Genomic DNA, 26,076 nt, shown 5'->3' on the forward strand with positions numbered 1-26,076 from the left:
AGGTACCAAAGTATCCTATAACACATAAACAGCAGAAACCATCTTATCTGGGCCCCATATTTCAGGAGCCTCTCTCTATTGACTACTGCTAGGTATAACTCCTCCATATTTGTCTATTCATTCAAGTAAACACACTTACTGAGGGCCTACTACATGGCAAGCAACTGGACAACAAAGATAAGATGAAAATATTTATCAGCCTAATAAAAGAACAGCTAATATAAAAATATGTTCTATAAATACAAGTATCAAATAAGTGTTATGGAAGCTTGCAGAGGAGAGAATGCCAAGAACAGCTTCCCAGAAAAGGGTGATGCTTGAACTGAGAAAATGTCACGGAAAACATACCCTGTTCACACTTTACTATTTAGACTACGGTTCTCTTCTGCACTACTAGTTTTGAGTTTATGCTTTGTCATCTAAACAAGAGCAAAATAACAATCTTACTGATACGAACAGAACCAAGTGTCAACTAATTCAATTTCATCAAATCTGAAGTCAAAAATAATAATTTTACCCAAGTATTTCCCAGTACCTTTATCCTGTCCAACCTCTAGTTTTGGTTTTTAAATACCCTAACTTCCTTCACCAGGTAAACATACTGTAACCCAGTTAACTCGAGTTTCTTCTTGAATTTTGTTTCTTCTTGAATTTATAAGACCGTCACAGGGAATGATCACGGCTCTTTTCTTTCTTTATTCCAGTTAGCTTCTTCCTCCAAAACGGAGTTTTATTTCCTCACCTTATTCTACTATAATACTTCACTTTGAATTCTGTACCTGAAAGGAGCCATGAATTCCAAGGTACAACTACTACAAACGGACTCCTGCCTGGCTTTCTAAGTCTTGTCAATGAAAATTTCCTGCTTTCTACTCCAGTAGTTATAAATCCCTAACTGACTCCGAGTCCTCATCAGCTGACACGTCAAAAAATTCAGATTTAGAAAGGGAAATAATGGCTTGTAGTTTTATCGATTTGTTTCCAATACATAACAACGATGACATTCTTTAACCATCTTCTAAGTTTAGTTCTCGAGGTCCAGGTTAGGGTACCACTAACAAAGCTTCCACCTTACCCGTGAACACAGCTGGTAGCAACTAAATGGAAAACGCTATGAAGACTACATCTACGTCTAGCTACCTAACGTCCGTGCCGCACCGACCTCCCATAGGGAATTCTTAATAATGGGAGACTGAAACATCCAGGGAGGGTGAGGTAGTAGAAAAATTTTTAGACTGTCGGCCGGGCGCGGTGGCTCAAGCCTGTAATCCCAGCACTTTGGGAGGCCGAGACGGGCGGATCACGAGGTCAGGAGATCGAGACCATCCTGGCTAACACGGTGAAACCCCGTCTCTACTAAAAATACAAAAACTTAGCCGGGCGTGGCGGCGGGCGCCTGTAGTCCCAGCTACTTGGGAGGCTGAGGCAGGAGAATGGCGTGAACCCGGGAGGCGGAGCTTGCAGTGAGCTGAGATCCGGCCACTGCACTCCAGCCTGGGTGACAGAGCGAGACTCCGTCTCAAAAAAAAAAAAAAAAAAAAAAAAAAAAAAGAAAAATTTTTAGACTGTCAAAGATCCGGCATTGACTACTCCTACCTGTTACTCCGGGCCTCGATTTCCCCTATCTACAAAACTGAGGTAAGGTAGGGGGATTGACTCAATTTCTAAAGTCCTTATGGCTACAGTAATCCAGAAACTCAATCTTTCTCATCTGGCTTTACACTGAACACGTGGGAAAATAAAAGAACCTTTTGCTCCACCGAACCGACTCCTATTCTCAGATATTATCTTAAAAATCTCACAAACTTCAGACTCACCCTAATCCTCGGGGTGCCCATTTTCCTTATGGAGAAGCCAAGGCAAAATAAAGCCCAGTCCCACACGACAGTCAAGGAAGTGCGGGCAGACAGTATTCAGGGTCTCAAGGCGCTGACTCCGGAAAGGCCAGCCCACCGTGGGGTCCTTACACCACCGAATGAATGAGTACAACCAGACTCTCGGGGGCAGCAACCGGAGACCTCCAAGCCTAGACCCCACTGATGTTCATTCTCTCCCAGGGCCTCCAAAGCCGGACCTCCCGGGCTCCGGGTCCTGGGCCCCGCCCCTCTCTCAGGCCAGAAGGTGCGCGCCGCAGCGCGAGACTTCGGCGCGGAGAGGCCCTGGGACGCCCCGCGCGTCCGCCCGCCCGGAAGAGAGTAGAAGCCTGGCGGTCTCGGCCGCTGCAGCTCGGGCTCCCGACTTACCGCGGGTCGGTGGGGAAGGGGAAGTGTCAGGAGTCCCGGCCCAGGCCCGTCTGCCACCCGCCGCTCACAGAGCAGCGCGCGGCCCCCCACGAAACCGTCGCCGCCGCCGCTACCACCACTACTACCGACCGCCGCTTTGGGCGCAGCGCGCAGAAGGCCCGACTGCGTCACACGCCGCCCGGCGTCAGAGGCTCGTTGCGGGCGCTCCGCCCTCGCCGTCCGCACATTGGTGGTTGCTGCCGCCACTCTGGGTCGACCCTGTTATTCATTGGGCAACGCGTCTTTTGAATCCGAACGTGGGGGCGGTCTTCGGGGGGGAAGGGGCGAGAGGGAAGAGGAGGGGCACAAGGAGTTCGGGGAGGCACAGGGGTGGGGCGGTGAGAGGGCCGTGGAGTCCCGCCCCTCGCCGCCGCGGTTGGCGGGAGCGAGTCGTGACGTCACACAGGCCTCTCGATGTGGGCTTGTGAATGGCTAGATTGGGAAGCACGGGCGGGGTATCGGGAAGAGTGGTGACGCAACATAGAGACTCCGCCCCCTTCTTGGAGTGCAGCGACTTGGGCTGAGGGAGCTCGGGCCAATCAGAGGGACGGCCCCAGAATGGCATGGTAACTATTCGACCCCTTCCTTGCCCCGATCCGCGGGCGCTGCTGGGAAGGCTTCCTAATCTGTCTGCCCGCACTTCCTGCCCAGACCACGTGCGGAGCCTGAGGGCCCTCTTGGGAGGTCTGTCTGTCCAAAGAGTTTGCCTGAGGCTGCTTCAGGGCCCTAGATGCTGACCCTATTCTCTCCTGACTCATGCTTGCCCCAGCACATTCTTTCCCTCCCTGAATTTCTAGGATAGACATTAGGAGCATTAGAGATGCCCTAAGGGCCTGGCCCACCAAAAGGCCTGGTACAAATGAGGTTTGTTGGAACGTCTTTCCTGGTTGCACTTGGAGAACCCCTACCTTTTTTTTTTTTTTTTTTAAATTTTAAGATGGAGTCTCCCGTTGTCGCCTAGGCTGGAGTCCGTTGGCGCAATCTTGGCTCACTGCAACCTCCGCCTCCCGGGTTCAAGCGGTTCTCCTGCCTTAGCCTCCCAAGTAGCTGGGATAACAGGCGCCCGCCACCAGGCCCAGCTAATTTTTGTATTTATAGTAGAGACGGGGGTTTCACCGTTTTGGTCAGGCTGGTCTCCCGAACTCCTGACCTCAAGTGATCCACCCGCCTCGGCCTCCCAAAGTGCTGGGATTACAGGCGTGAGCCACCTCCCCCGTGAACTCCTACTTTTTTTTTTTTTTTTTTTTAGATGGAGTCTTGCCCTGCCCCCTCTGTCTTCCAGGCTGGAGTGCAGTGGCGCGACCTCGGCTCACTGCAATCTCCACCTCCCGGGTACAAGAGATTCTCCTGCCTTACCCTCCCGAGTAGCTGGGATAACAGGCACTCGCCGTGGCGCGCGGCTAATTTTTGTATTTTTAGTAGAGACTGGGTTTGGCCAGGTTGGCCAGGCTGGTCTCGGACTCCAGAACTCAGGTGATCCGCCCGCCTCGGCCTCCCACAGTGCTGGCCTTACAGGCGTGAGTCACTGCTCCCAGCCGAACCCCTACTTATTCTTAAAAAAGGACGGGTATTTCAAATGTTCCCATCTTCTCAGTGATACATTTGCCAGGCTTTCCCAGCGAGTTGAGCTAATGCTTAGGCAGGCCTCTGTTGAAGTGTTGTCACTTTGTATCCTATTATTTACCCTCGGTTTTCTGTGCCTTGGGCTCTTGAAAGTCCTCCTGGGGCCTAGCCCAGAGCAGAAGACTGATACTACAAGAGTGAAAGGTGGGCATTTTCTAGAAACTAGACCTCTTTAGTGACTGAGTCTCACAGCAGGAGCTGTGCTCAGAAAGCAAAGCATATACTGGCCAGAGTGGTGGCTCACGCCTGTAATCCCAGCACTTTGGGAGGCTGAGGTGGGCAGATCACTTGAGGCCAGGAGTTCGAGACCAGCCTGGCCAACATGATGAAACCCTGTTTCTACTAAAAATAGAAAAATTAGGCCGGGCGCGGTGGCTCAAGCCTGTAATCCCAGCTACTCGGAGGCTGAGGCAGGAGAATGGCGTGAACCCAGGAGGCGGAGCTTGCAGTGAGCCGAGATCGCACCACTGCACCCCAGCCTGGGCGACACAGCGAGACTCCGTCTCAAAAAAAAAAAAAGAAAGAAAAATTAGCTAGGCATGATGGTGGGCACCTATAATCCCAGCTGCTTCTCGGATTCCTGACGCATGAGAATCGCTTGAACCTGGGAGGCGGAGATTGCAGTGAGCAAGGATCCTGCCAGGCACTCCAGAGTGATCTCCAAAAAAAAGAAAAAAACAAAACAAAAAAACCTCCACCACCACCTCTTTGTGGGACATCAATGCAAAATTGAAATGGGCTTTACCTCAAATGTAAACGTGTTTAAATACATCTGGGTTTTTGGTGATGGCAAGGGGTTAGAGGTAATTGATTTATTTGTTTAAAAAATGGGAGGCTGGGAATGGTGGCTCACGCCTGTAATCCCAGCACTTGGGAGTTCAAGGCAGGAGGATCACTTGAACCCAGGAGTTCGAGACCAGCTCGGACAACATAGTGAGTCCCCACCTATACAAAACATTAGCCAAGGCCAGGTGTGGTGGCACGTGCCTGTAGTCCCAGCTACTTGGGAGGCTGAAGTAGGAGGATCATTTGAGCCTGAGAGGTTAAAGCTGCAGTGAGCTGTGATTATAGCCACGCCACTCCCGCCTGCGCAACAGAGGGAGACTCCGTCTGGGAAAAAGAAAAAAAAAGTGCTGGGTTGTAAAGATGGAATAAGATAGTGGATGAAAGAAACATGGTAGATTGTAGGTGCTCAGTAGATACTTGAAGGAAGAAAATCAATATACGGTTGGCCAAATAGTAAAGTTACTTTAAACATCTGACTGCAGCCATCTTCCCCCATCTCCTCCATCCAAAACACCCCTCCTTTACAACCACACTCCCTTGCCTTTGCTGGACTTTAGAAAGTCACTAACTCTCCCTAGATAGTTACAGTGGCTTCATAACTGCCCTCTAGAACCTTGAATTTCTTGCCCTTTAATCTCTAAGCCCAATTATTTTTAAGCCTCTCCTCTACCGACTTATTTTGGTATTCCCTAAGGCAAGGCACATAGTAGTTACACATTAGATAGTTGATGCACGAATGAGTGAATTATTTTCTTCAGTTGGGGATTAGTAGTAGAAGTGTTGGACTTTGAGTCAGAGAACCTGGTTTAAATCTGGATGCAGATTTAATTTAATTCTGTTTAATTAATTTAATTTAATTAAGAAATTTGGGCCAGGCAGGATGGCTCATGCCTGTAATCCCAGCATTTTGGGAGGCCAAGGCAGGCGGATCACGAGGTCAGGAGATCAAGACCAGCCTGGCTAACGTGGTAAAACCCGTCTCTACTAAAAATAGAAAAAATTAGCCAGGTGTGGTGGTGGACACCTGTAGTCCCAGCTACTCGGGAGGTTGAGGCAGGAGAATTGCTTGAACCTGGGAGGCGGAGGTTGCAGTGAACTAAGATCAAGCCATTGCACTCCAGCCTGGGCAACAAGAGTGAAAGTCTATCTCCAAAAAAAAAAAAAAAAAGAAAAGAAAAGAGAGGAAAGAAAAGCAAAAAACGTGGGCAGATTTCCTAATCCCTCTGAACCTCAATTTTCTTTTGTATAAAATGGGGATAACAACCATATTTGCCTTACAGGGTCATAGTGAGAATTAAACGAGAGAATACATTTAAAGCACTTAGCATACTACCTGGCACACATACGGCCTCAATAAATGGTATTGTTTGCATTGTTTAAAAATGTTGCCGGCTGGGCACGGTGGCTCAGGCCTGTAATCCCAGCACTTTGGGAAGCCGAGGTGGGTGGATCACGAGGTCAGGAGATTGAGACCATCCTGGCTAACACGGTGAAACCCTGTCTTTACTAATAAAATACAAAAAAATTAGCTGGGCATGGTGGTGGGCGCCTATAGTCCCAGCTACTCGGGAGGCTGAGGCAGGAGAATGGTGTGAACCCGGGAGGTGGAGCTTGCAGTGAGCCGAGGTTGCACCACTGCACTCCACCCCGGGCGACAGAGTGAGACTCCATCTCAAAAAAAAAAAAAAAAAATGTTGCCGGGCACGGTGGCTCACTCCTGTAATCCCAGCACTTTGGGAGGCTGAGGCGGGCAGATCACCTGAGATCAGGAGTTCGAGACCAGCCTGGCCAACATAGTGAAACCCCATCTCTACTAAAAAAAAAAAAAAAAAAATTAGCAGGCATAGTAGCACACGCCTGTAATCCCAGCTACTAGGGAGAGTGAGGCAGGAGAATCACTTGAACCTGGGAGGTGGAGGTTGCAGTGAGTCAAGATTGCGCCACCACACTCCCAGCCTCAGCCTGTGTGACAGAGGGAGACTCTGTCTCTAAATTAATAAATAAAAATGTTGAGTTCCCATTCTAAATATTCTAAGATATGGATTCTGATACTGAAAGAGGACTCAGGGCCGGGCGCGGTGGCTCAAGCCTGTAATCCCAGCACTTTGGGAGGCCGAGATGGGTGGATCACGAGGTCAGGAGATCGAGACCATCCTGGCTAACACGGTGAAACCCCGTCTCTACTAAGAAATACAAAAAACTAGCCGGGCGAGGTGGCAGGCGCCTGTAGTCCCAGCTACTCGGGAGGCTGAGGCTGGAGAATGGCGTGAACCCGGGAGGCGGAGCTTGCAGTGAGCTGAGATGCGGCCACTGCACTCCAGCCTGGGCTACAGAGCGAGACTCCGTCTCAAAAAAAAAAAAAAAAAAGAAAGAGGACTCAGAAATGTCTTCTTTCTTTTCTTTTCTTTTTTTTTTTTTTTTGCTATAAAATGGTTCTGAAAGAAATGTCTTGAATGAGTGAGCAAATGAGTACATTCAGTCCAAAGTACAAATAGGTGTGCAGGAAAATAGTGCATACTTGTGGAAAGACTGGAGGAATACATACTGGATGAGGAATACTGCAGGGAAGAATTTCCTGTGACTTTGGTGATTTCTAAAGATACATTGTTGGGTGCTTTGGTAGGCAAGTGGCCCATGGCTCATCATTCCCAGGATTCCTGGCTGGGGAAGAACATCTTTGTGAAGCCAGGGGTTCCTTCCCACGCTCCTACTCTGTCTAAATTCTGATAACACCTCTTTTAGGTATCATTATCTTCCTTCTTCCATTCTGAAGACAAGGAGTTTGATGCATGCTTACAAACCCTTTTGGAGCCAAGCCCTGTCTGGACATCATGAGCCCAAAGATGTCCACAGCTCAACACTATTCTGGCCAAGGAAAGTCCAGCTTTGTCCTAGGAGCCCCAATCTCATACACATGACTTGAGAACTCACTGTATGCAGCTGTGAAGGATTGGTGGTTAGGGAGGAGACAGACCTGTAAGGAATGCAGAATTGTGGAAGGATGAGACTTCCTTCCAGAGAAGCAGCAAAGTTGGAGTCAGAGCTAAGCTTAAGTTGTAGATCTGCTACTTTTTATGTCTTGCCTAAGTTATTTAACTCTTCTCTGCCCCAATTCCTTGTCTATGACATGGGAGCAATACTTTGTATTTTTTTTTTTTTTTTTTTTTTGAGGTGGAGTCTCACTCTGTCACCCAGACTGGAGTGCAGTGGCGCAATCTCGGCTCACTGCAACCTCCGCCTCCCGGGTTCAAGCAATTCTCATTCCTCAGCCTCCCAAGTAGCTAGGATTACAGGCTTCTGCCACCACACCCGGCTAATTTTTGTATTTTTAGTAGAGATGGAGTTTCACCATGTTGGCCAGGCTGGTCTCAAGCTCCTGACGTTCAATATTCCACCTGCCTTGGCCTCCCAAAGTGTTGGGATTACGGGCCCGAGCCACTGTGTCCAGCCAATACTTTGGCTTTTAACCATAGCATTTAGTCTAATGCATTTAATGAATTTACTGCTATATTCATCTTTTTTTTTTTTAAGTCTCACTTTGTCGCCCAGGCTGGAGTACAGTGGCGTGATCATGACTCACTGCAGCCTCCGCCTCCCAGATTCAAGTGATTCTCGTGTCTCAGCCTTCCTAGTAGCTGGGATTATAGGTGTGTGCCACCACACCTGGCTAATTTTTGCATTTTTAGTAGAAATAAGGTTTTATCATGTTGGCCAGGCTGGTCTCAAACTCCAGACCTCAGGTGACCCACCTGCCTCAGCCTCCCAAAGTGCTGGGATTACAGGCGTGAGCCACTATGCCCGGCCCATTTTTCCCACTATACCAGTTTGAAAGTTAAATTCTCTTTTCCTATTAGTATTATTTTAGTGATCTCCCTAGAAATTACCACATGCATTCTTAACTTACCAAAGTGTCATGCTAATAAATACCTTTACAGGAAGGATAGAGTTTCCTGAGATGGAGGCAGGAAGAGAAAACATTGCAAGCTAAATGAACAGGGAAGCAAGCAGATGAACAGGGGAAGATTTAATTCTTTTTTGAGTCAGAGTGAGGCTAGAGCAAGATGAGTGAGCTGGGGGTGGGTGGTGTAAAGCCATCCAGGAAGGATGTCTTGGTCATGAAAAAGATCTTTGAGAAGAACAAGAATAACTCCTCCTTAAACCACGAAGAACACTAATTTTCCTGAGGCTTCCCAGAAAGCAGTGGCAGAGCTTGGTCTAAAGCTGGATGTCTTTAGCAGTCTGTGTCCCTGCCTCTATACCTACCCCAGCCATGCTTACTTTGTCTCCTTTCTCTTCCTCAATCTCTGCTTACCTGTCTAAATACTGCCCATTCTTCAGAACCCAGTTCTATTAAATCAATCCAACGAATATTTTTTCTTTTTCTTTTTGTATTTTTATTTTTAATTTGTATTTATTTATTTTTTTGAGGTGGAGTCTCACTCTATCGCCCAGGCTGGAGTGCAGTGGCACAATCTTGGCTTACTGCAACCTCTGCCTCCTGGGTTCAAGCGATTCTCCTGCCTTAGCCTCCCAAGTAGCTGGGATTACAGGCACCCGCCACCAGGCCTGGCTAAATTTTGTATTTTTAGTAGAGATGTGGTTTTGCCATGTTGACCAGGCTGGTCTCGAACTCCTGACCTCAGGTGATCTGCTCACCTCAGCCTCCCAAAGTGCTGGGATTACAGGCGTGAGCCACGGCATCTGGCCCAAGAACTCCTTTTATTTCTTTTATCTTCCCTCATGTAAATCAAGGTAGACAAGGTCTTTCAAATTGACAGTGAAATAAAGAGATTCAGAGATGGTCCATGACAGCCAAGGTCAGACAATACAGAAAAAGCTCAGGACAAGTTCAGACTGTAGCTGACCTGTCTAATCATAATGACCATCATGTATTGAGTACCTTCTACATGCCTGGCACACTGCTAAATTACCTTTAATACAACAACCCTATGATGTAGATATTCCTTTTTTTTTTTTTTTTTTGAGACAGGGTCTTGCTCTGTCACTCAGGCTATTGTGGAGTGTTATGATCTCAGTTGACTGCAACCTCTGCCTCCAGAGTTCAAGCAATCCTCCCACCTCAGTTTCCTGAGTAGCTGGGAGTACAAGTATGTGCCACCACACGCGGCTAATTTTTTGTATCTTTTGGTAGAGACGGATTCACCATGTTGCCTAGGCTGATCTTGAACTCCTGGGCTCAAGTGATCCTCCTGCCTTGGTCTCCTAAATTGCTGTAAACCACCACACCCAGTGTGGATATTCCTAAATCAGTTTTACAGGCTGGGCACAGTGGCTTACGCCTGTAATACCAGCACTTTGGGAGGCCAAGGAAGGAGGATCGCTTGAGCCTATGAGTTCAAGAACAGCCTAGACAAGACAGTGAAGACAGTGAAACCTTTTTTTTTTTTTGAGACACAGTCTTGCTCTGTCGCAGCGGCGCGATCTCGGCTCACTGTAACCTCTGCCTCCTGGGTTCAGGTGATTCTCCTGCCTCAGCCTCCCGAGTAGCTGGTACTACAGGCACACACCAAAACGTCCAGCTAATTTTTATATTTTTAGTAGAGACAGGGTTTCATCATGTTGGCCAGGATGGACTCAATCTCTTGACCTTGTGATCCACCCACTTTGGCCTCCCAAAATGCTGGGATTACAGGCCTGAGCCACCGTGCCCGGCGAGAGCTTGTTTTAAATAAATAAAATCATTTTAAAGACAAGGAAACAGAGGCTCAGGGCTGTATGGTGAATTGCCCATATTTCCCAAATCACCAGAAAATTAAAGAATTAATCTAAATTAGACCACCTCAAGGTTTGGGCATTGGGGGTAGTCTAGAGGCAGGAAAAGGGGACCCAGCTCAGGGAATGGTACTTAGGGCCAAGAGAACAGACAAGGTGTCAAGAAAGGGAACAATGGCCGGGAGCAGACACCCCTGGTTGGAGCTAGAGGAAGAAGATGACGTGAAGCCCCAAGGCAGAAAACCTGAATCTAGTTGCCAAAATTGGAGGGAGGTGGTTCTTTTTGTAAAGTTTTACTAGTCCATTTGTCCTGGCACCTTAAAGAACAGGATAGGGGAGAATTCAAAATCAAGAAAAGTAGTTTTTAGAATAAGACACTCTGAGTGTGCACTCTCTCCAGACTTCAGAGTCCCTCAGAGTGTGTCTGAGGTATCTCTGGGTCCTCCAGCATTGCTCCACATGAGGCCTGTCAAAGAGAGGGCCTAGGCTGGGTGAATGAACCAAAGTGAACGCACGAAAAAGAGCTCTGGCAAATTAACCACCAAATGCTAAGTGGCATTAACAGCATATAGTGGATTATGGGAATTATCTCAGGTACCAGACTTGAGTCCTGGTTCTAGCATTTATTAGCTGTGTAAGTAGGTAACTTGGTTTCCCTGTTTTCCATTGGTAAAATGAGGATATTAAATAGTATCTACCGGCGGGGGCCCTCGCCTGTAATCCCAGCACTTTGGGAGGCCAAAGCGGGTGGATCACCTGAGGTCAGGAATTTGTGACCAGCCTGACCAATGTGGTGAAACCCCATGTCTACTAAAAGTACAAAAATTAGCTGGGCATGGTGGTGCCGCCTGTAGTCCCAGCTACCTGGGAGGCTGAGATAGGAGAATCGCTTGAACCCGGGAGGTGGAGGTTGCAGTGAGCCGAGATTGTGGCACTGCACTCCAGCCTGGGTGACAGAGTGAGGCTCTGTCTCAAAAAAAAAAAAAAAAAGAAAAAGACAAGACCAGGCACGGTGGCTAACGCCTGTAATTCCAACACTCGGAAGCCGAGGTGGGGGCAGATCACGAGGTCAGGTCACCAGCCTGGCCAAGAAGGCAAAACCCCGTCTCTACTAAAAACTACAAAAATTAGCCGGGCGCGGTAGCAGGCGCCTGTAATCCCAGCTACTCGGGAGGCTGAGGCAGGAGAATCGCTTGAACCCTGGAGGCGGAGGATGCGGTGAGCCGAGATCGTATCTATTTTCACAGGTTTGTTTTTTAGTGGTGGTGGTGTTTTTTTTTTTTTTTGTTTGTTTTTTTTTTTTTTTTGAGACTGAGTCTGGCTCTGTCGCCCAGGCTGGAGTGCAGTGGCCGGATCTCAGCTCACTGCAAGCTCCGCCTCCCGGGTTTACGCCATTCTTCTGCCTCAGCCTCCGGAGTAGCTGGGACTACAGGCGCCCGCCACCTCGCCCGGCTCGTTTTTTGTATTTTTTAGTAGAGACGGGGTTTCACCGTGTTAGCCAGGATGGTCTCGATCTCCTGACCTTGTGATCCGCCCGTCTCAGCCTCCCAAAGTGCTGGGATTACAGGCTTGAGCCACCGCGCCCGGCGGTGTTTTTTTTTTTAGACGGAGTTTCGCTCTTGTCGCCCAGGCTTGAGTGCAGTGGCGCGATCTCGGCTTCCTGCAACCTCCGCCTCCCGGGTTCAGGTTCAAGCGATTCTCCTGCCTCACCCTCCCAAGTAGCTGGGATTACAGGCGCCCGCCACCGCGCCCGGCTAATTTTTGTATTTTCAGTAGAGACGGGGTTTCGCCATGTTGGCCAGGCTGGTGTCAAACCCCTGACCCTAGGTGATCCACCCTCCTCGGCCTCCTAAAGTGCTGGGATTACAGGCGTGAGCCACCCGGCCCTCACAGGGGTTTTATGAGGATTAAATAAATGAGATAACATAAAAAGTAAGAGTGCCTGGGACATACTGCGTGCTCAGAATGTGTTATTGCTAAGGATTTAAGTGGAAAAGTGCGATGTTAGCTGTGACTAGCTTAGAGGTCCTCCACCCGCTGCAGATGCCCTGACTACCCCCGTGCCCTTGCAGGAGAGATGCTTGGTCTCTTCACCCTCCTTTCCCGTTGGGGTAGATGGTCTTTGCAAAGGGAGCCAGGGGTCCCCCTCAAGTTCTTTTATGGGTCAGTCATGGTCAGGGTAGGGAGGGAACTCTGGCAGTTGGTTTTTGGGGATCAGTCCTCTCATTGTGGAGAGACCTAAGGCTGGTGGCCGGAGATCCTCTTTCTGCGCTGTACACAGGACAGGGCGCCCTCTCCTGAACAAAGGCGGGAACAGCACTAGGCCAGACTTTCTGGGATGTGCCTTACCGGCTCTCATTGCCTGCAAAGGTGCTATGACCATTGCTGAAATGTCCCCAACCATCCTGGCGAGCAAAGTTTGGGGGAGGGGCGCTAAGGCTGGGAGGAAACTGGCTTAATGTTTCAGAAGGGCGAGGCTGGATTATTCGGTTAGAATGGAGGTGCGGGGCAGGAGAGACGGGCGGATGAGAAAGAAATCTGGCCCCTGTTGAATTAATTTTGTGTTCTTTCAACAGGTGATGGAACGCAGCTGAGGTAAGGCGACAAGGTGGCTTATCTAACATGCTAAACTCAGGTATCCAGAGCTCTTACGGCTGCCCGCACGCAGCCGAAATTAGTGGGGGCAGTCCCGGGCTGTAAAGCATAGTTTGAGGATACACCAGATTGAGGGGCAGAGCCACGGGTCGGGGTCTCCAGAAGCGGGGAGGAGCCACCGGAGGATCTGGGCGCAGTTTCCTCTCTAAGTTCCGCCCCGAGAGCGCCGGCCCCGCCCCCGCCGTTCGCGCTCTGACCAGCCCGCAGAGTCAGCCCCCGACCCCGGGCCGCCCGGGCCCCAGGGTTCCGCCGGCAATCTGGCCACCACCTCGTGGGTGAGTATGCGCATGGGTGTGCTGGGCTGCCGGGCAGCCCCACTCAGGGGAGCTTGGCCGCGCGGTCCGGCCTCTGCAGGGCCGGGCCCCACGCTCTGGGAGTCCTGGTGCCTGCCCTGCTATCGCACACACTCTGTTTCCCAGGAACTGCTGCTGTCTGGACTTGCCGAGCTGGCCCCCTTCTTCTCCCTCCCCAGCATGGGGCCGGGTGTGCAGGGGTTGAGCTTTCCCTTCTTTATTCCATGGGGCCTCCTGGTCAGGAGCCCTAGGTGGGGAGGATGGGGCCCCAGGGTTGGAACCCCATAGACTAGTTTTGAATGGCAGCTCTGCCATTTATTAGCCTTGGCCTTGAGTGTTTTGAACCTCCCTGAGCCTCAGTTTCCTCATCTGTAAAATGGAAATATACAGGCTGTAGCACCTACCTCATAGAATTATGGTGAGGATTAAAAGAGACAATGTGTATCAAGTACAGAGCAGGGAGCGTAGTATTCCATAGGCACTCAGTAAATGTGGGTTCAGACTCCAGGCTGAGAACATCTCTAGGGACTTTGGAGCTGAGGTAGCTCCAAAGAAAGCGATTTTCAGCTAAGTAGTACCTGTGAGGAATGTAGAGCTGTCTGCAGACTGAACAATTGCCCTTCAGCTCCACCGTGAGGTGTGGAGTAGAATGACCAAGTTGGAAGGACCTTAGAGGTAATCTAAACCCTGTGATTCCCATGTTGCCGAACTGTGGAAACAGATCTAGAGTGGTTAAGTGGCTTGCCAAAGGTCACACAGCTAAATGGGAGGCCAGGCATACCTCCAAGAATTGGAATGGACTGTCCCTTGAACCTCCTCATCAACTCCTGATTTGGGCAGTGCCTCTTCATTCCCTGAAGATCTAGTTTTCAATTTGGGAATCCTAGTGGTTCCTCAGAGATCTAGAGCTGCAAGCTTCAGGGATGGATGTTGGGAGGGAAGACTAGTGCTACTGCAACTTCAGAGTCTAGTTTTGGGCTGAGTGAGCAAGATGTTCCCTATCTAGGGCCTTAAGGGACTCAGAGTCCATTTAGGGATGATCCAGGGAATGTTTTTTTTTTTTTCCTGGGAGGGTCACCAGAGCCACTTCCAGCTCCCTGGGGAGATCCCTGATGCTCCTAAAAGGGAGAGAGGAACTTGAGCAATTGGAGCAGGCTGCCTGATCAGGCCTGGCAGCTGGGGGAAAATGGGTGAGAATGTGGAGGCGTAGCCACCTGGCTCGTTCTGGAATGCCAGGATGCCAACCTAACTGAGATCAAGGTTCTTTTTGAGGGTGGGACTAAAGGGAGAGTCTTGTGGGTGGGGCCAGGAAGAGTTGGGACTTGATTTGACAAGGCCTTTGAGCCCAGAAGGGTATATTCTTTATGTGTCTGGAGCCAGCCCTAGCTTGGCAACAAGCAGCCAGCGTTCCAGGGATGGCTTTCTCTCCAACTCAGCATAGGGCTTTGAAGAAGAACCTTTCTCTCTCTCTGAGTGTCTTGGTTTCTCTACCTTTACAATGGGAATAGGGCTAACTGCCTCATCTATGTAGAATTTGGTTTTTCCTTTTTTTCCTCCTGTGAACAGGCGCCTCTTCTGCCTCTCTCACTCCAGTCCTAACCTGACCTTTCTGTCTCAAGCTCAGACCCAGAGAGGAAGGGGTCAAGGACGGCCAGAGTTGCAGTGTGTAACTTTTTGTGGGTCCCACATGTATCTCTTTGTTATGTGATCCTGAGAAGATTCCTGCCCTAACTTTCCCTTCTGTACACTGTGGGGAGCTGAGCTAGGATTGTTGGTATACACTTATTTGTTATAGTTCCTGACCTTAGCTACCCTTATCTAAGGGGGAAATCACAGTCCCCAGGAACCCTCATCTGTTCACAGGAGGGTGGTGTGGACAGCCTCCTGGGCACTGGGGAGCCTCCAGAAGCTGACCAAGCAGCTCTCTCCAGCAAACAGCAAGCCCAGGCTAGCACCAGACCTGATTCTGCAAAGCCTTTCATTCTAGGGGCACGTGAGAGAGCAGGTTGGGACAAGCAGAGGGCTCGGGGTTCTGTCAGCTTCCATGGAATCCCTGCTGCTGTGGACTGCGGTGCAGGCACACAGAGCACACAGAGCCTGGGAAGGGACTGAAGGTGTGGGAGGGCCCTGGGCCAGTGGGGAAGCAATGAGAGCTGATGAGAGGCCTTGAAGCCTGGAGGCTGGGCCTGAGGCTCAAAGGCCTGGGGGAGGAGATGGGCCATTCCATCCACTGGTAGGTTTTAGGGTTGGTTCTTGAAATAAGTAGAGATACTTAAAGCAACTTCTCTAGTCCTAGGCCTGTCAAGCTAGGCAGAGAGGAGTGAGGAGAAGCTCTCCCAATCCATTCAAGCTTTATCCTAGCACAGATTTGGTTCATTGTCTTCCCGCTGAAATTGAGGTGGAATGTTGTCTTTCAATTCTGAGTCAGTCTTCCTCATCCAGGGCAGGAGCTATCCAAGTTTAGGCAACTTCCTCCTCATACTCCCCACCCCATGGCACACAGCTAATTTTAGGACTGAGCACAAGGGCTGACTTCATCACTGAGTCCCAGCCTTGCTGCCTGGGGCCCTGACAGCATGCCACTCCATCCCCAGGTCTGACAAGATGTACCAGGTCCCACTGCCACTGGATCGGGATGGGACCTTGGTACGGCTCCGCTTCACCGTGGTGGCCCTGGTCACAGTCTGCTGTCCACTTGTCGCCTTCCTCTTCTGCATCCTCTGGTCCCTGCTCTTCCACTTCAAGGAGACAACGGCCACACACTGTGGGGTAGGGCATGGGGACACTGATACCTCATATTCAGGCCGATCTGGATCTTCTTTAGATCTTGAATATCTTTTAACAAGATTAGCCAGCTCTCCATTGGGGCCCATCAAACATATGGGGCTGCTGGGGGGCTGCCTGCAAATTGAAATCTCAAGGGTTAGTCTCCCTCTGCCTTCTGTGAGATTCTGGAGGCTGGAGTCACTGAAGTGTAATATAGAGTCAGTAAATGAATTATAACAGAGTTTGACACATGTGCCACCCCATTTACTTTGATATCCTAGAGAAAGTAGTCTCACATCTTTCTTCCTGCCCCACGCCCCATATCCCTGTCCAGAGGGCAGACCTAGAATCAAATCCTTACTTCATAGAAGAGCAGATTCTGGAACCCCAGGGTTTTCTGAGAAGTGGAGAGAGAACAGGATTGGGCTAGCGAGTATTTTGGGCCTCTTAATGTACCACTATGGGCTTCTGCCTGTCTGTAGGAATGTAATTCAGTATACGTGTGTGTGATTGTGAGGGTCATGACTGTTTGAGTGGGTTGTATGTGAGAGAGACTATATCTGTGCCTGTCTGTATGGAGATCTGATTATGTAAATGTGTATGTGTCTTGGGGTGAGTCCCATGGCCTCTAAGGTTCCATAGATGTCTGTGTACCCTCTGGACAGGGATATGGGGCGTGGGGCCAGGAAGAAAGATGTAAGACTACTTTCTCTAGGATATCAAAGTAAATGGGGTGGGACATGTGTCAAACTCTGTTATACTTGTAATTCATTTACTGACTCTTTATTACCTGAGACAGAGACCCAGCCTCAGTTTCCTCATGTCTGAAATATAATGGATTAGCTGGGCATGGGGGTGTGCACCTGTAGTCCTAGCTCCTTGGGAGCCTGAGGTGGGAGGATTGCTTGAGCCTAGAAGTCTGAGGCTGCAGCGAGCTATGGTTGTCTGACTGTACTTCAGCCTGGTGACAGTGAGACTCCCATCTCCAAAAAATAAAATAGGGTTGATAATTCCTGTCCTGCTCCTTCCCAGGTCTAGTGTAGAGCTCTAGGTAAAGAAGGATGGGAAGGTAGTTTAGGGAGGATGATGAAGTGTGAGGAGCAGAAGAAGGAGGAGGCAGAAGAGACTGTCAGGTTGGAAGGCAGGGCAGGAAATGAACTTAGCCTAGGGGCAGTAGGTGGAGAAGAGGCAGGTTCTGCATATGCATCTTTGGGGTCCCTCAGAGTTCTGAAGGCCCCAGCCAGCTGGATCTCCCCTTCATGTAAAGAGCATCTGCTTCAGAGAAATGACTAGGATTAGCAGTGTGGTCTAGCTGCGAGTATGGGGTGGAGCCTCACTTCTTTTCTTTATGTGACTGGAGTTTCTGCTCCTCCTGATTTGTCAGTGGGTAGACATGGGTGTTGAGGTATGGACACCCAATCTGATGAGACCCGGGGCTGGGAGCTATTAGAAAGAACTGAAAGAAAAGGGCGAACAGGTAATCTGAAGGGAAGGATTACCCTTTCCTGACCTAGTGCTTATCTCAGATAATGCATCAGATGTTCCTGTTACGCTAGCCACTCCTGATCATCCTGCAAAACCCTGCCCAGCTAGCTCTAAAATGTCTTCCCTATCCTACTTGTGGCTAACTTAATCACTGTCTCCTCTGGGTACCCACAGTTCCCTGTGTTATCTATCACATAATATTTGTATCTGTCTTCCCCACCAGATGGGAATCTCCTTGAGGGTGGGCACTGCATTTGAGTGAGAAAGTATTTGGGGTTTTTTTTGGTTTGTTTTAGAGGCAGGGTCTCATTCTGTCGCCCAGGCCAGAGTGCAGTGGCATATCATAGCTCACTGCAGCCTCAAACTCCTGGGATCAAGCAGTCTTCCTAACCTCAGCCTCCTGAGTAGCTAGGACTACAGGTGTGAGCCACCACACCCAGCTTAATAAAAAAAAAAAAAAATTGTGGAGATGGGGTCTCGCCATGTTGCCTAGGCTGGAGTGCAGTGGCATGATCATAGCTCACTGCAGCCTCAACCACCAGGGCACAAGTAATCCTCCTGCCTCAGCCTCCTGAGTAGGACAATAGGTATGCACAACCATGCTCAGCTAATTTTTGTGTATGTGTGTGGAGATGGGGTCTCACACTGTTGCCCAGGCTGGTCTTGAACTCCTGACCTCAAGCAATCCTCCCAAAGCACTGAGATTATAGGCATGAGCCACTGTGCCTGGCCAGAAAGTGTTAGTTGAATAAATGATTAGGACTCTCTAGCCCAGTGCCCTGGGGAAAGGAAGGCATGGTATAAGTCAATCATGGTCCAAGCAAAATTATAGTATTTGTATGGCATATGGAGTTAAACAGTCTAGGCTATTTGCTCTGCCCCTTGTGGCTGACTCCAAGGGCTAATGGCATCAATAGCCTTGGTTTATTAGCTAGGTTACTGCATACCTTGCATGCCTATTACCTGTTCTTGGTATACCAGTTAGGGAATTAAGACATAGATAGTTGCTGGAGTACTTGGTCCCTCTGGAGCAGTACTAGGTCTGTGACCCTGAGGGTATGTTGTCCCCACTCCCTGAGACTAGGGTGTTGGTTCCACCTTGGAATTTTTATATTTGCTCTGCATTTCCTACTCAGAGTATCTCAGAAATGGCCAGCCCTAGGAATAAAAGAAGCAAGCCAGGCCATCATATCTATAATTGATTACTTTGCCTCTGCTCACAGATCCCCAGTGATGGGGAGCTTCCTTCCTCCCCAGGTAGCCTGTTCTAAGGAAGCTGAATAACTAATAATTAGCCTTTTTCTTTTCTTTTTTTTTTTAACTGAGACAGAGTCTCACTCTGTTGCCCAGGCTTGAGTGCAGTGGCATGATTTCGGCTCACTGCAGCCTCCGCCTCTTGGGTTCCAGTGATTCTCCTGTCTCAGCCTCCCGGGTAGCTGGGATTACAGGCTGCGCCACCACACACCTAGCTATTTTTTGTATTTTGGTGATGATGGGGTTTCCTGTGTTGGCCAGGCTGGTCTCAAACTCCTGACCTCAGGTCCACCTGCTGTAGCCTCAAGTGCTGGGATTAAAGTGACCACCATTCATCAGCCTCTTTTTTTTATTTTTTCTTTTCTTTTCTTTCTTTCTTTTTTTAAATAGAGATAGGGTCTCACTATGTTGCCCAGGCTGGTCTTGAACTCCTGGCTCAAGTGATCCTCCTGCCTCAGCCTTCAGGTGCTAGAGTTACAGGCTTGGGTACTGCCTAGCCTGGCTTTTCTTTCTTTCTTTCTTTCTTTTTTTTTTTTTTTTTTTTTTGGGAGGCAGGAGTCTTGCTCTGTTGCCCAGGCTGGGTCACAGTGTGCAGATCTCCAGCTCACTGCAACCTCTGCCTCCTGGGTTCAAAATACAGACAGCCATCCAGCCTCCCAGGTAAAGCAGGATTACAGGTGTCACCACCACACCCGGCTCATTTTTTGTATTTTTTAGTAAAGAGGCGGGGTTTCACCTCTTGTGAGCTGGGCTTTTACTTTATAATTAATTATGCCTAGCACCGTGATGAGTCTCTGCATGACTGCTGATAGCTGTAGAACTATTCTCTCCTCATGGCTTTAGGTCAGCCCTGCAGAGACAAGAAGACAGTAATGAGGGGCCTCGAGTCTATCTTCTTTTTTTTTTTTTTTTTTTTCCTCCAGACAGAGTCTCTTGCTCTGTCACTTCCAGGCTAGGCAATGCGTGATCTCGGCTCACTGCAACCTTCTCCTCCCAGGTTCAAGAGATTCTCCTGTTTCAGGCTCCCGAGTAGCTGGGATTACAGGTGCATGCCACCACATATAGCTAACTTTTTGTATTTTAGTAGGGGCAGGACTCCTTTCCTGTGCCAGTGGTCTGTGGCGACTCCTGAGCTCAGGCAATCCAGTTCCTTCAGGCAACCTTCCCAGGACATGGTTTCTAGGCTCTTCCCTATCCTGAATGTACCCTTGAGCTTGACCCAGTTCGTCACTATTCTCTGCCGGGCCTTGATTTGGGTGTAGGACTCTAGGTAGCCTGGGCAGAGTACATGAGGCAAAGCAGGACTATTAATTCTTTTTTTTTTTTTGGAGGCCGGGTCTGGCTCTGACAAGCCGGGCTGGAGTGCAGTGGCGGATCTCAGCTCTGCAAGCTCTAAGCAGCACTCGGGTTCACGCCATTCTCCTGCCTCAGCCTCCCAAGTAACTGGGACTACAGGCCATGCATCTCGCCCGGCTGGTTTTTTTGTATTTTTTTTAGTAGGGGCAGAGGTTTCACCGTGATGCATGGGATGGTCTCGATCTTCTGGCCTCGTGATCCACCCGTCTCGGCCTCCCAAAGTGCTGGGATTACAGGCTTGAGCCACGCTGTGGCTCTTTTTTTTTGGGGCCGGAGTCTTGCTCTCTGTAAGCCGAGGCTGGAGTGCAGTGGCGGATCTCAAGCTCACCTGGCTCCATTACTCCCGGGTTTACATCATTCTCCTGCCTCAGCCTCCCGAGTAGTTGAGACCCGCTTTTTCGCCCGGCCTAGTTTTTTGTATTTTTAGAGCCGGGGTTTCACCGGTTATGCGGACCAGTCTCGATCCTCTGACCCCTTGATCCTTCCGTCTCGGCCTCCCGAGGTCAGGGATTACCTTGGGCAGGCCACTCGCCCGGCCTCAGGACTATTCATTCTTATTCCTTTCTGTTAGATCTCTGTTGATGCAGTCTGAGCTGCCATTAGCTGTTTCTGCACAGGTGCAGGCTGAACATTTCTATCTCATATTTAGGCTTGTCGAGATCTCTTTTGTATCCTGCTTCTATCATCATAGGATTTAGCCATTTCTCCAGTGAGGCCCAACAAGCCTTCTCAGTCCTGCTCTAACAGAAAAGGGCCAGATCCCTCTTTGCTTTCTCTCTTTACCTTATTGGAAACCTGCCTGCGTCCCTGGACACAACTCTCGGAAAGGTCCCTGCCCCCATCACTGGCAAAGAAGCTACTGCCAGCTGACCTCAGCCACTATCACATCTTACCTTTGCACAGTGTTCTAGGATTTATGACATATGCTTGTTGATCCTGGGAAGGATGTGTGCCTGGGCAGGCGTGGAGAATTGAGTACTGTGGGCAGGAGGGCAGGCCCTGAGGAGCAGGGGGTGGGACCCTCCAGTCTTAGAATAGTCCCAGTCTGGCTACAACCTTCAATCCAAGACCCAGATTCTTCAGCACCGAGTGTGAGTGTTGCTTCGTGAGGCCCCCACCCCGACCCCATTCCTGGGTCTCTTTAGTGGAGGGAAGTATGAGTCCCAAGGGGAGATAGGGTCCTAGGCCTTTTAAAATTAAGCCATCTCCGTCTGCCCCAGCTTGATCCAGAGGGAAGCCCAGCTTGAGGGGTCAAAGTGGTTGGGTAGTGGGGTTGTGAGGGGGAGTTGTCTGCCAGGAGGGGGAAGGGATTGGAAGAAGCTCAGTTCCCTGGGTCTGGGTCTGATCTGGACAGAGGCCTCCTGGGTCTGGCCCAGGACTTCAGGCTGAAGCTCAGCAGAGAAGGTTTCCATGACCCTCAGATTCCCCCAAATCTTGGATTGGGTGACATTGTGTCTCCTCAGATAGGGAGGAGATGTAGGTCTGGGCCTCCACAGGGACCTGGTATTTTAGGTTCAGGGTACCACTGGCCTGAGGCTTGGATCATTCAGAGCCTGGGGGTGGGATGGCTGGCAGCCTGTGTCCCCATTGAAATAGGTTCTGGGGCACTCCCTCTGTTCCTAGTTGAACTTGGGCAAGGAGCAGGAATGTGGTCAGACAGGGTCAGTAGGAGGGCTTTGGCTTTTCTGAGCCAACGGCCCTTTGTTAGCTGGCCTGAAAGAAGTCTTGACTTAGAACCTGAAGCTGTCAGGTGGCAAGAGGCCTTAGTCCTGGTGTTTGATCCTGGCATAGTTCTGGGCCTCAGTCTCCCCTTCTGTGGAATGGGAATAATAACCTTTCTACCTCTGACCCTTCTCCTGAGTGGCTATGAGGGTTGTGAGAGTGAAGTGGGCCACCAGAGCGCCCTGTCCAAGCCACCGGGAGCCTCTCTTCTGTAGGCTCTTCAAGAGGTGGACCTAGAGTATCAGTGTGCCAAGGGGATTCCTAAGCTCTGACCCTGCCTGTCTCTGCTGCTCCTGTCCCATCTCCCTCTGTTTCTTCTCCTCTGCACTGTCTTCCTTTTTCCCTTAGGCCTTTTCTACCCTTTCTGCTCTGGCTTTTCCTTATACTCTAAGGAGCCATCTCTGGAAAAGGCCCCACTTTCCTAGGCCCAGGTATCCCACCAGGCCCCAAGTTGTATCCCTCGTGCTGCTTAGGCCACGCCCTACAGGATGTTCTCTGCGGCCTCCCAGCCTTTGGACCCCGATGGGACCTTGTTCCGGCTTCGCTTCACGGCCATGGTCTGGTGGGTCATCACTTTTCCTGTGTTCGGCTTCTTCTTCTGCATCATCTGGTCCCTGGTGTTCCACTTTGAGTACACAGTGGCCACTGACTGTGGGGTGAGTGCCAGCTCCCCAGCCCCTGGGTCAGGACCAGGTCAGGAGGTGGCAGTTAGGGTAGAATTAGATAGTGGAGAGCAAGTGGAGGGTCAGAGAGAGGGAAAAGGACAAGGGGATGGGGAAGGGTAGGTAAGTCAGAGTCAGAGAGAATTCATGGGGGGAGACTCAGACAGAATAGAATCACAGTCCTCCCTGAGTTGGAAGATGATGATAGAAATACAAGGGAGATGCCGGGCGCAGTGGCTCACACCTGTAATCTCAGCACCTTGGGAGGGCGAAGCCAGTGGATCGCTTGAGTTCAGTTCGAGACCAGCCTGGGCAACATGGTGAAACCCCATCTGTATAAAAAAATGCAAAAAAATTAGCTGGGTGCCCTGGCATGCCCCTGTAGTCCCAGCTACTTGGGAGGCTAAGGCAGGAGAATTGCTTGAGGCTGGGAAGTGGATGTTTCAGTGAGCTGAGATCACGCCATTACAGTCCAGCCTGGGTGACAGCAGTAAAACCCTGTCTCAAAAACAAAACAAAATAAAAAAACCCAGCAGGCTCTACACCGTGGCTCATGCCTATAATCCCAGCACTTTGGGGAGGCCAAGGCAGGAGGATCACCTGAGGTCAGGAGTTTGAGACCAGTGTGGCCAACATGGTGAAACCCTGTCTCTACTAAAAAAATACAAAAAAATTAGCTGGGCATGGTGATGTGTGCCTGTAATCCCAGCTACTCAGGAGGCTTGAGGCAAGAGAATTGCTTGAACCCTGGAGGCGGAGGTTGCAGTGAGCCGAGATTGTGCCAAAAAAACAAAAAACAATAACAGTGCAAGGGAGTGGGGGGTTAGAGGGAGGTGATGGGGGAAGGGAAGGGTTTGGAGTGGGCAGGAGAGATCATGAGAGGAAGGAGACAGATTGGAAAGGAAGCCAGGACTGAGGAGGTAAAGTGAGACCAGAAGATGGGAGATGTAACAAGTGGCTTTGGCCCAGACTCAGGGACTGACCTTGGAGGATCCATCCTCAGCTCTGATCTGGATCCTTAAGCTTTGTTTTTCCGACTGGCAGCCCCGGGCCCCACAACCTGTGTCCACACAGGATCTGCCAGCCAGAAACCTGGATGGACTTCTCTCTCCCAGAATCAGTCCACTAGGCCTTTCCTGGGGGCCCAGGGATAAAGGTTCTGTGCTAGGGGCATGGAATTAGATATGGACTTGCCCTTAACATCTCATTGTTACGAGAGTCAGTCCTTAGACACAGACTGTCACAACACAGTGACCTGGGGTTCCTATTATGATAAAAAAGAGTACAATGACTGTGGGGCTCAGAGGAGGCACTTCACCCAGCTTGGAAACTGGGGATCACTTTCTTCTTGGAGGAGGGGACATTGTTGCTCTGTGGTAAAGAAGGCTTTTTGTGAATGCCAGGCTGACAACTTTTGATATTATCCAGAGGGCAATTTTTATCAAGAGCTTTGGAAGGATCTTAGGCAGGAAAGGGACATGATCAGATTTGTGCTTTATGTATTTAATTATTTAGAGACAGGATCTCACTCTGTCTCCCAGGCTGGATTATAGTGACCTGATCTTGACTTATTGCAGCCTTGACCTCCTGGGCTCAGGTGATTCCTCACCTCAGCCTCAGCCTTGGGTAGCTGGGACTACAGGTGCATGCCACCATGCCTGGCTAATTTTTATATTTTTTGTAGAGATGCGGTTTTGCCATGTTATGTAGGCTGGAGGTTTGTGCTTTAGAAGACCATTCTAGCTTCTGAGTGGAGAACAGCTTTAAGGGCAGGGGCAAGACTAGGGTATAAGGAGGCTAGTGCAGTAGCTCATGCTACTGGGGGAACCAGAGCTAAGATGCATACTGTGAGGATAGAGAGGAGGGATGGAGTCCAGAGAGGTGTAGAAAGTGGAATTGACAGCAATTGGAGTTTTTGTGCAGTTGGCATGGGGCGGGGGACAGTAGGGTAGCTAGAGAAGGCATCTATAATGTGGGGGGACTTTTACCTGAGGCCAAAGGAATGAATCTCATGGTGAAATGTGAGGTGCTGTGAAAGGGGATTTTGGGGAACCCTGTCTTTATACCATATGAGTTTCTGATCTACTGTCCTATCAGAAAGGGCTTATCCTCCTGTCTCTCAGTACTCTTAGCTCTGGGCACATGGGGAAGTTTGGGGTGAGCTGTGTACCTGGTTTTTCATAGCTCCTGATGTTGCTTGTTGCTGGTGCAATCGGTGAGTGGGGAACTTGTGTGCTGGGAATGGGGCTGGGGGTAGGAGTACATGTACCTGATTATATGTATGTGTCTGTGTGTATGTGTGCGTGTGTGTGTATGTGATGGAAGAGACAGTCCTGGCTCTTAGAATCCCACCCCCATCCCTAATCTGAGAGAAGCTCATTAAGACAGGACCAGCAGCCACAATGCCCTAACTCTCATTTCCTTCTGAGGCCTTCCCCAAACCCTGTATTGTTTCTCCCCAGTACCCATTCCCAACAGTGGTCAGGGTTCAGGGCCCTTGAATCCTTTAGGCTCTCCCAGTCAAGCTTTAAATGGTGGTCCTGTTTTCCTTATAGTTGAGATTGGGGAGTAGTTTTCAGAATGAATATTCCAGGAAGCAGAGGCAACACTCTGACTAACCCAACTCAGAGTAACTCAACACAGAAAAATCTGGTAAGGAAACTTGGAGGTTCCTGCCTCTCACCCATAAGCAGACCTTCCCATGCTCTGTGGCCATGTAGGTCACAGTGTTTTTACATTCTTTACAGGAAATTTTGTCTTCTGAAAACCATCACTTATTGTACTTACTGCATGCCAGATACTGCAGATGTTTTATACATGTTATATTTAGAATTCATATGGCTGGGCATGTTGGCTCACACCTGTAATCCCAGCACCTTGGCAGGCGAATCACTTAAAGTCAGGAGATCAAGACCAGCCTAGCCAACATGGTGAAACCCCATCTCTACTAAAAATACAAAAATTAGAGGCCGAGTGCCTGTAATCCCAGCTACTCGGGAGGCTGAGGCAGGAGAATTGCTTGAACCTGGGAGGTGGAGTTTGCAGTGAGTTGAGGCCACACCACTGCACTCCAGCCTGGGCAACAAGAGTGAAACTCCATGTCAAAAAAAAAAAAGTTAGCTGGGAGTGGTGGCACCTCTAGTCCCAGCTACTTGGCAGGCTGAGGCACGAGAATCGCTTGAACCTGGGAGGTGGAGGTTGCAATGAGCCGAGATTACGCCAATGTACTCCAGCCTGGGCAACAGAGCGAGACCCTGTCTCAAAAAAATAAATAAATAAAGAGAATTCATAAACACCCTGCAAGGTAGGTGGTGTTATATCCATTTTACCAATGAGGAAATTGGAGCTCAGAGAGGTGAAGTGACTTGCTCAAGGTCACCCAGCTAATAAAGGCAGAGCTGGGGTGCAGACTCAGCTTTGTGCAGTTCCTGAGCCTCTACGCTGCCCCCTCACATTACT

At 49.7% G+C, this 26,076-nt stretch overlaps 2 protein-coding genes across 19 annotated transcripts in view; one reads left to right on the forward strand and one right to left on the reverse strand.

Moving 5' to 3' along the window:
• Nucleotides 1-2,655, reverse strand: part of NUP98 (nucleoporin 98) — a 130,978-nt gene extending 128,323 nt beyond the window's left edge. For 5 of the 6 annotated variants that reach the window (XM_031653235.1, XM_031653231.1, XM_031653234.1 and 2 more), the window contains exon 1: nt 2,244-2,655. The gene's annotated coding sequence lies outside the window, so the exon portion shown is untranslated. Of the gene's footprint in view, nt 1-1,817 lie in introns of all 6 variants that reach the window. The other variant, XM_031653233.1, reaches the window with a different exon arrangement.
• Nucleotides 2,656-2,718: 63 nt separating this feature from the next.
• PGAP2 (post-GPI attachment to proteins 2) overlaps nt 2,719-26,076 on the forward strand; it is a 38,287-nt gene continuing 14,929 nt past the window's right edge. For 5 of the 13 annotated variants that reach the window (XR_004177456.1, XR_004177457.1, XR_004177458.1 and 2 more), the window contains exon 1: nt 20,763-22,611. Coding sequence is in view for 10 of the 13 variants with exons in the window: in XM_031653239.1 (XP_031509099.1) it covers nt 22,444-22,611 (168 nt within the window). In the remaining 3 variants the exon portion in view is untranslated. Of the gene's footprint in view, nt 2,849-2,945; nt 2,967-13,000; nt 13,020-13,199; nt 13,355-15,966; nt 16,142-20,762; nt 22,612-26,076 lie in introns of those variants that run through there. The other 8 variants (XM_021926213.2, XM_021926212.2, XM_031653240.1 and 5 more) reach the window with 8 other exon arrangements.

The sequence above is a fragment of the Papio anubis genome, chromosome 12, assembly GCF_008728515.1.
Source record: "Papio anubis isolate 15944 chromosome 12, Panubis1.0, whole genome shotgun sequence".
In the NCBI taxonomy this organism is placed as follows: domain Eukaryota; kingdom Metazoa; phylum Chordata; class Mammalia; order Primates; family Cercopithecidae; genus Papio; species Papio anubis.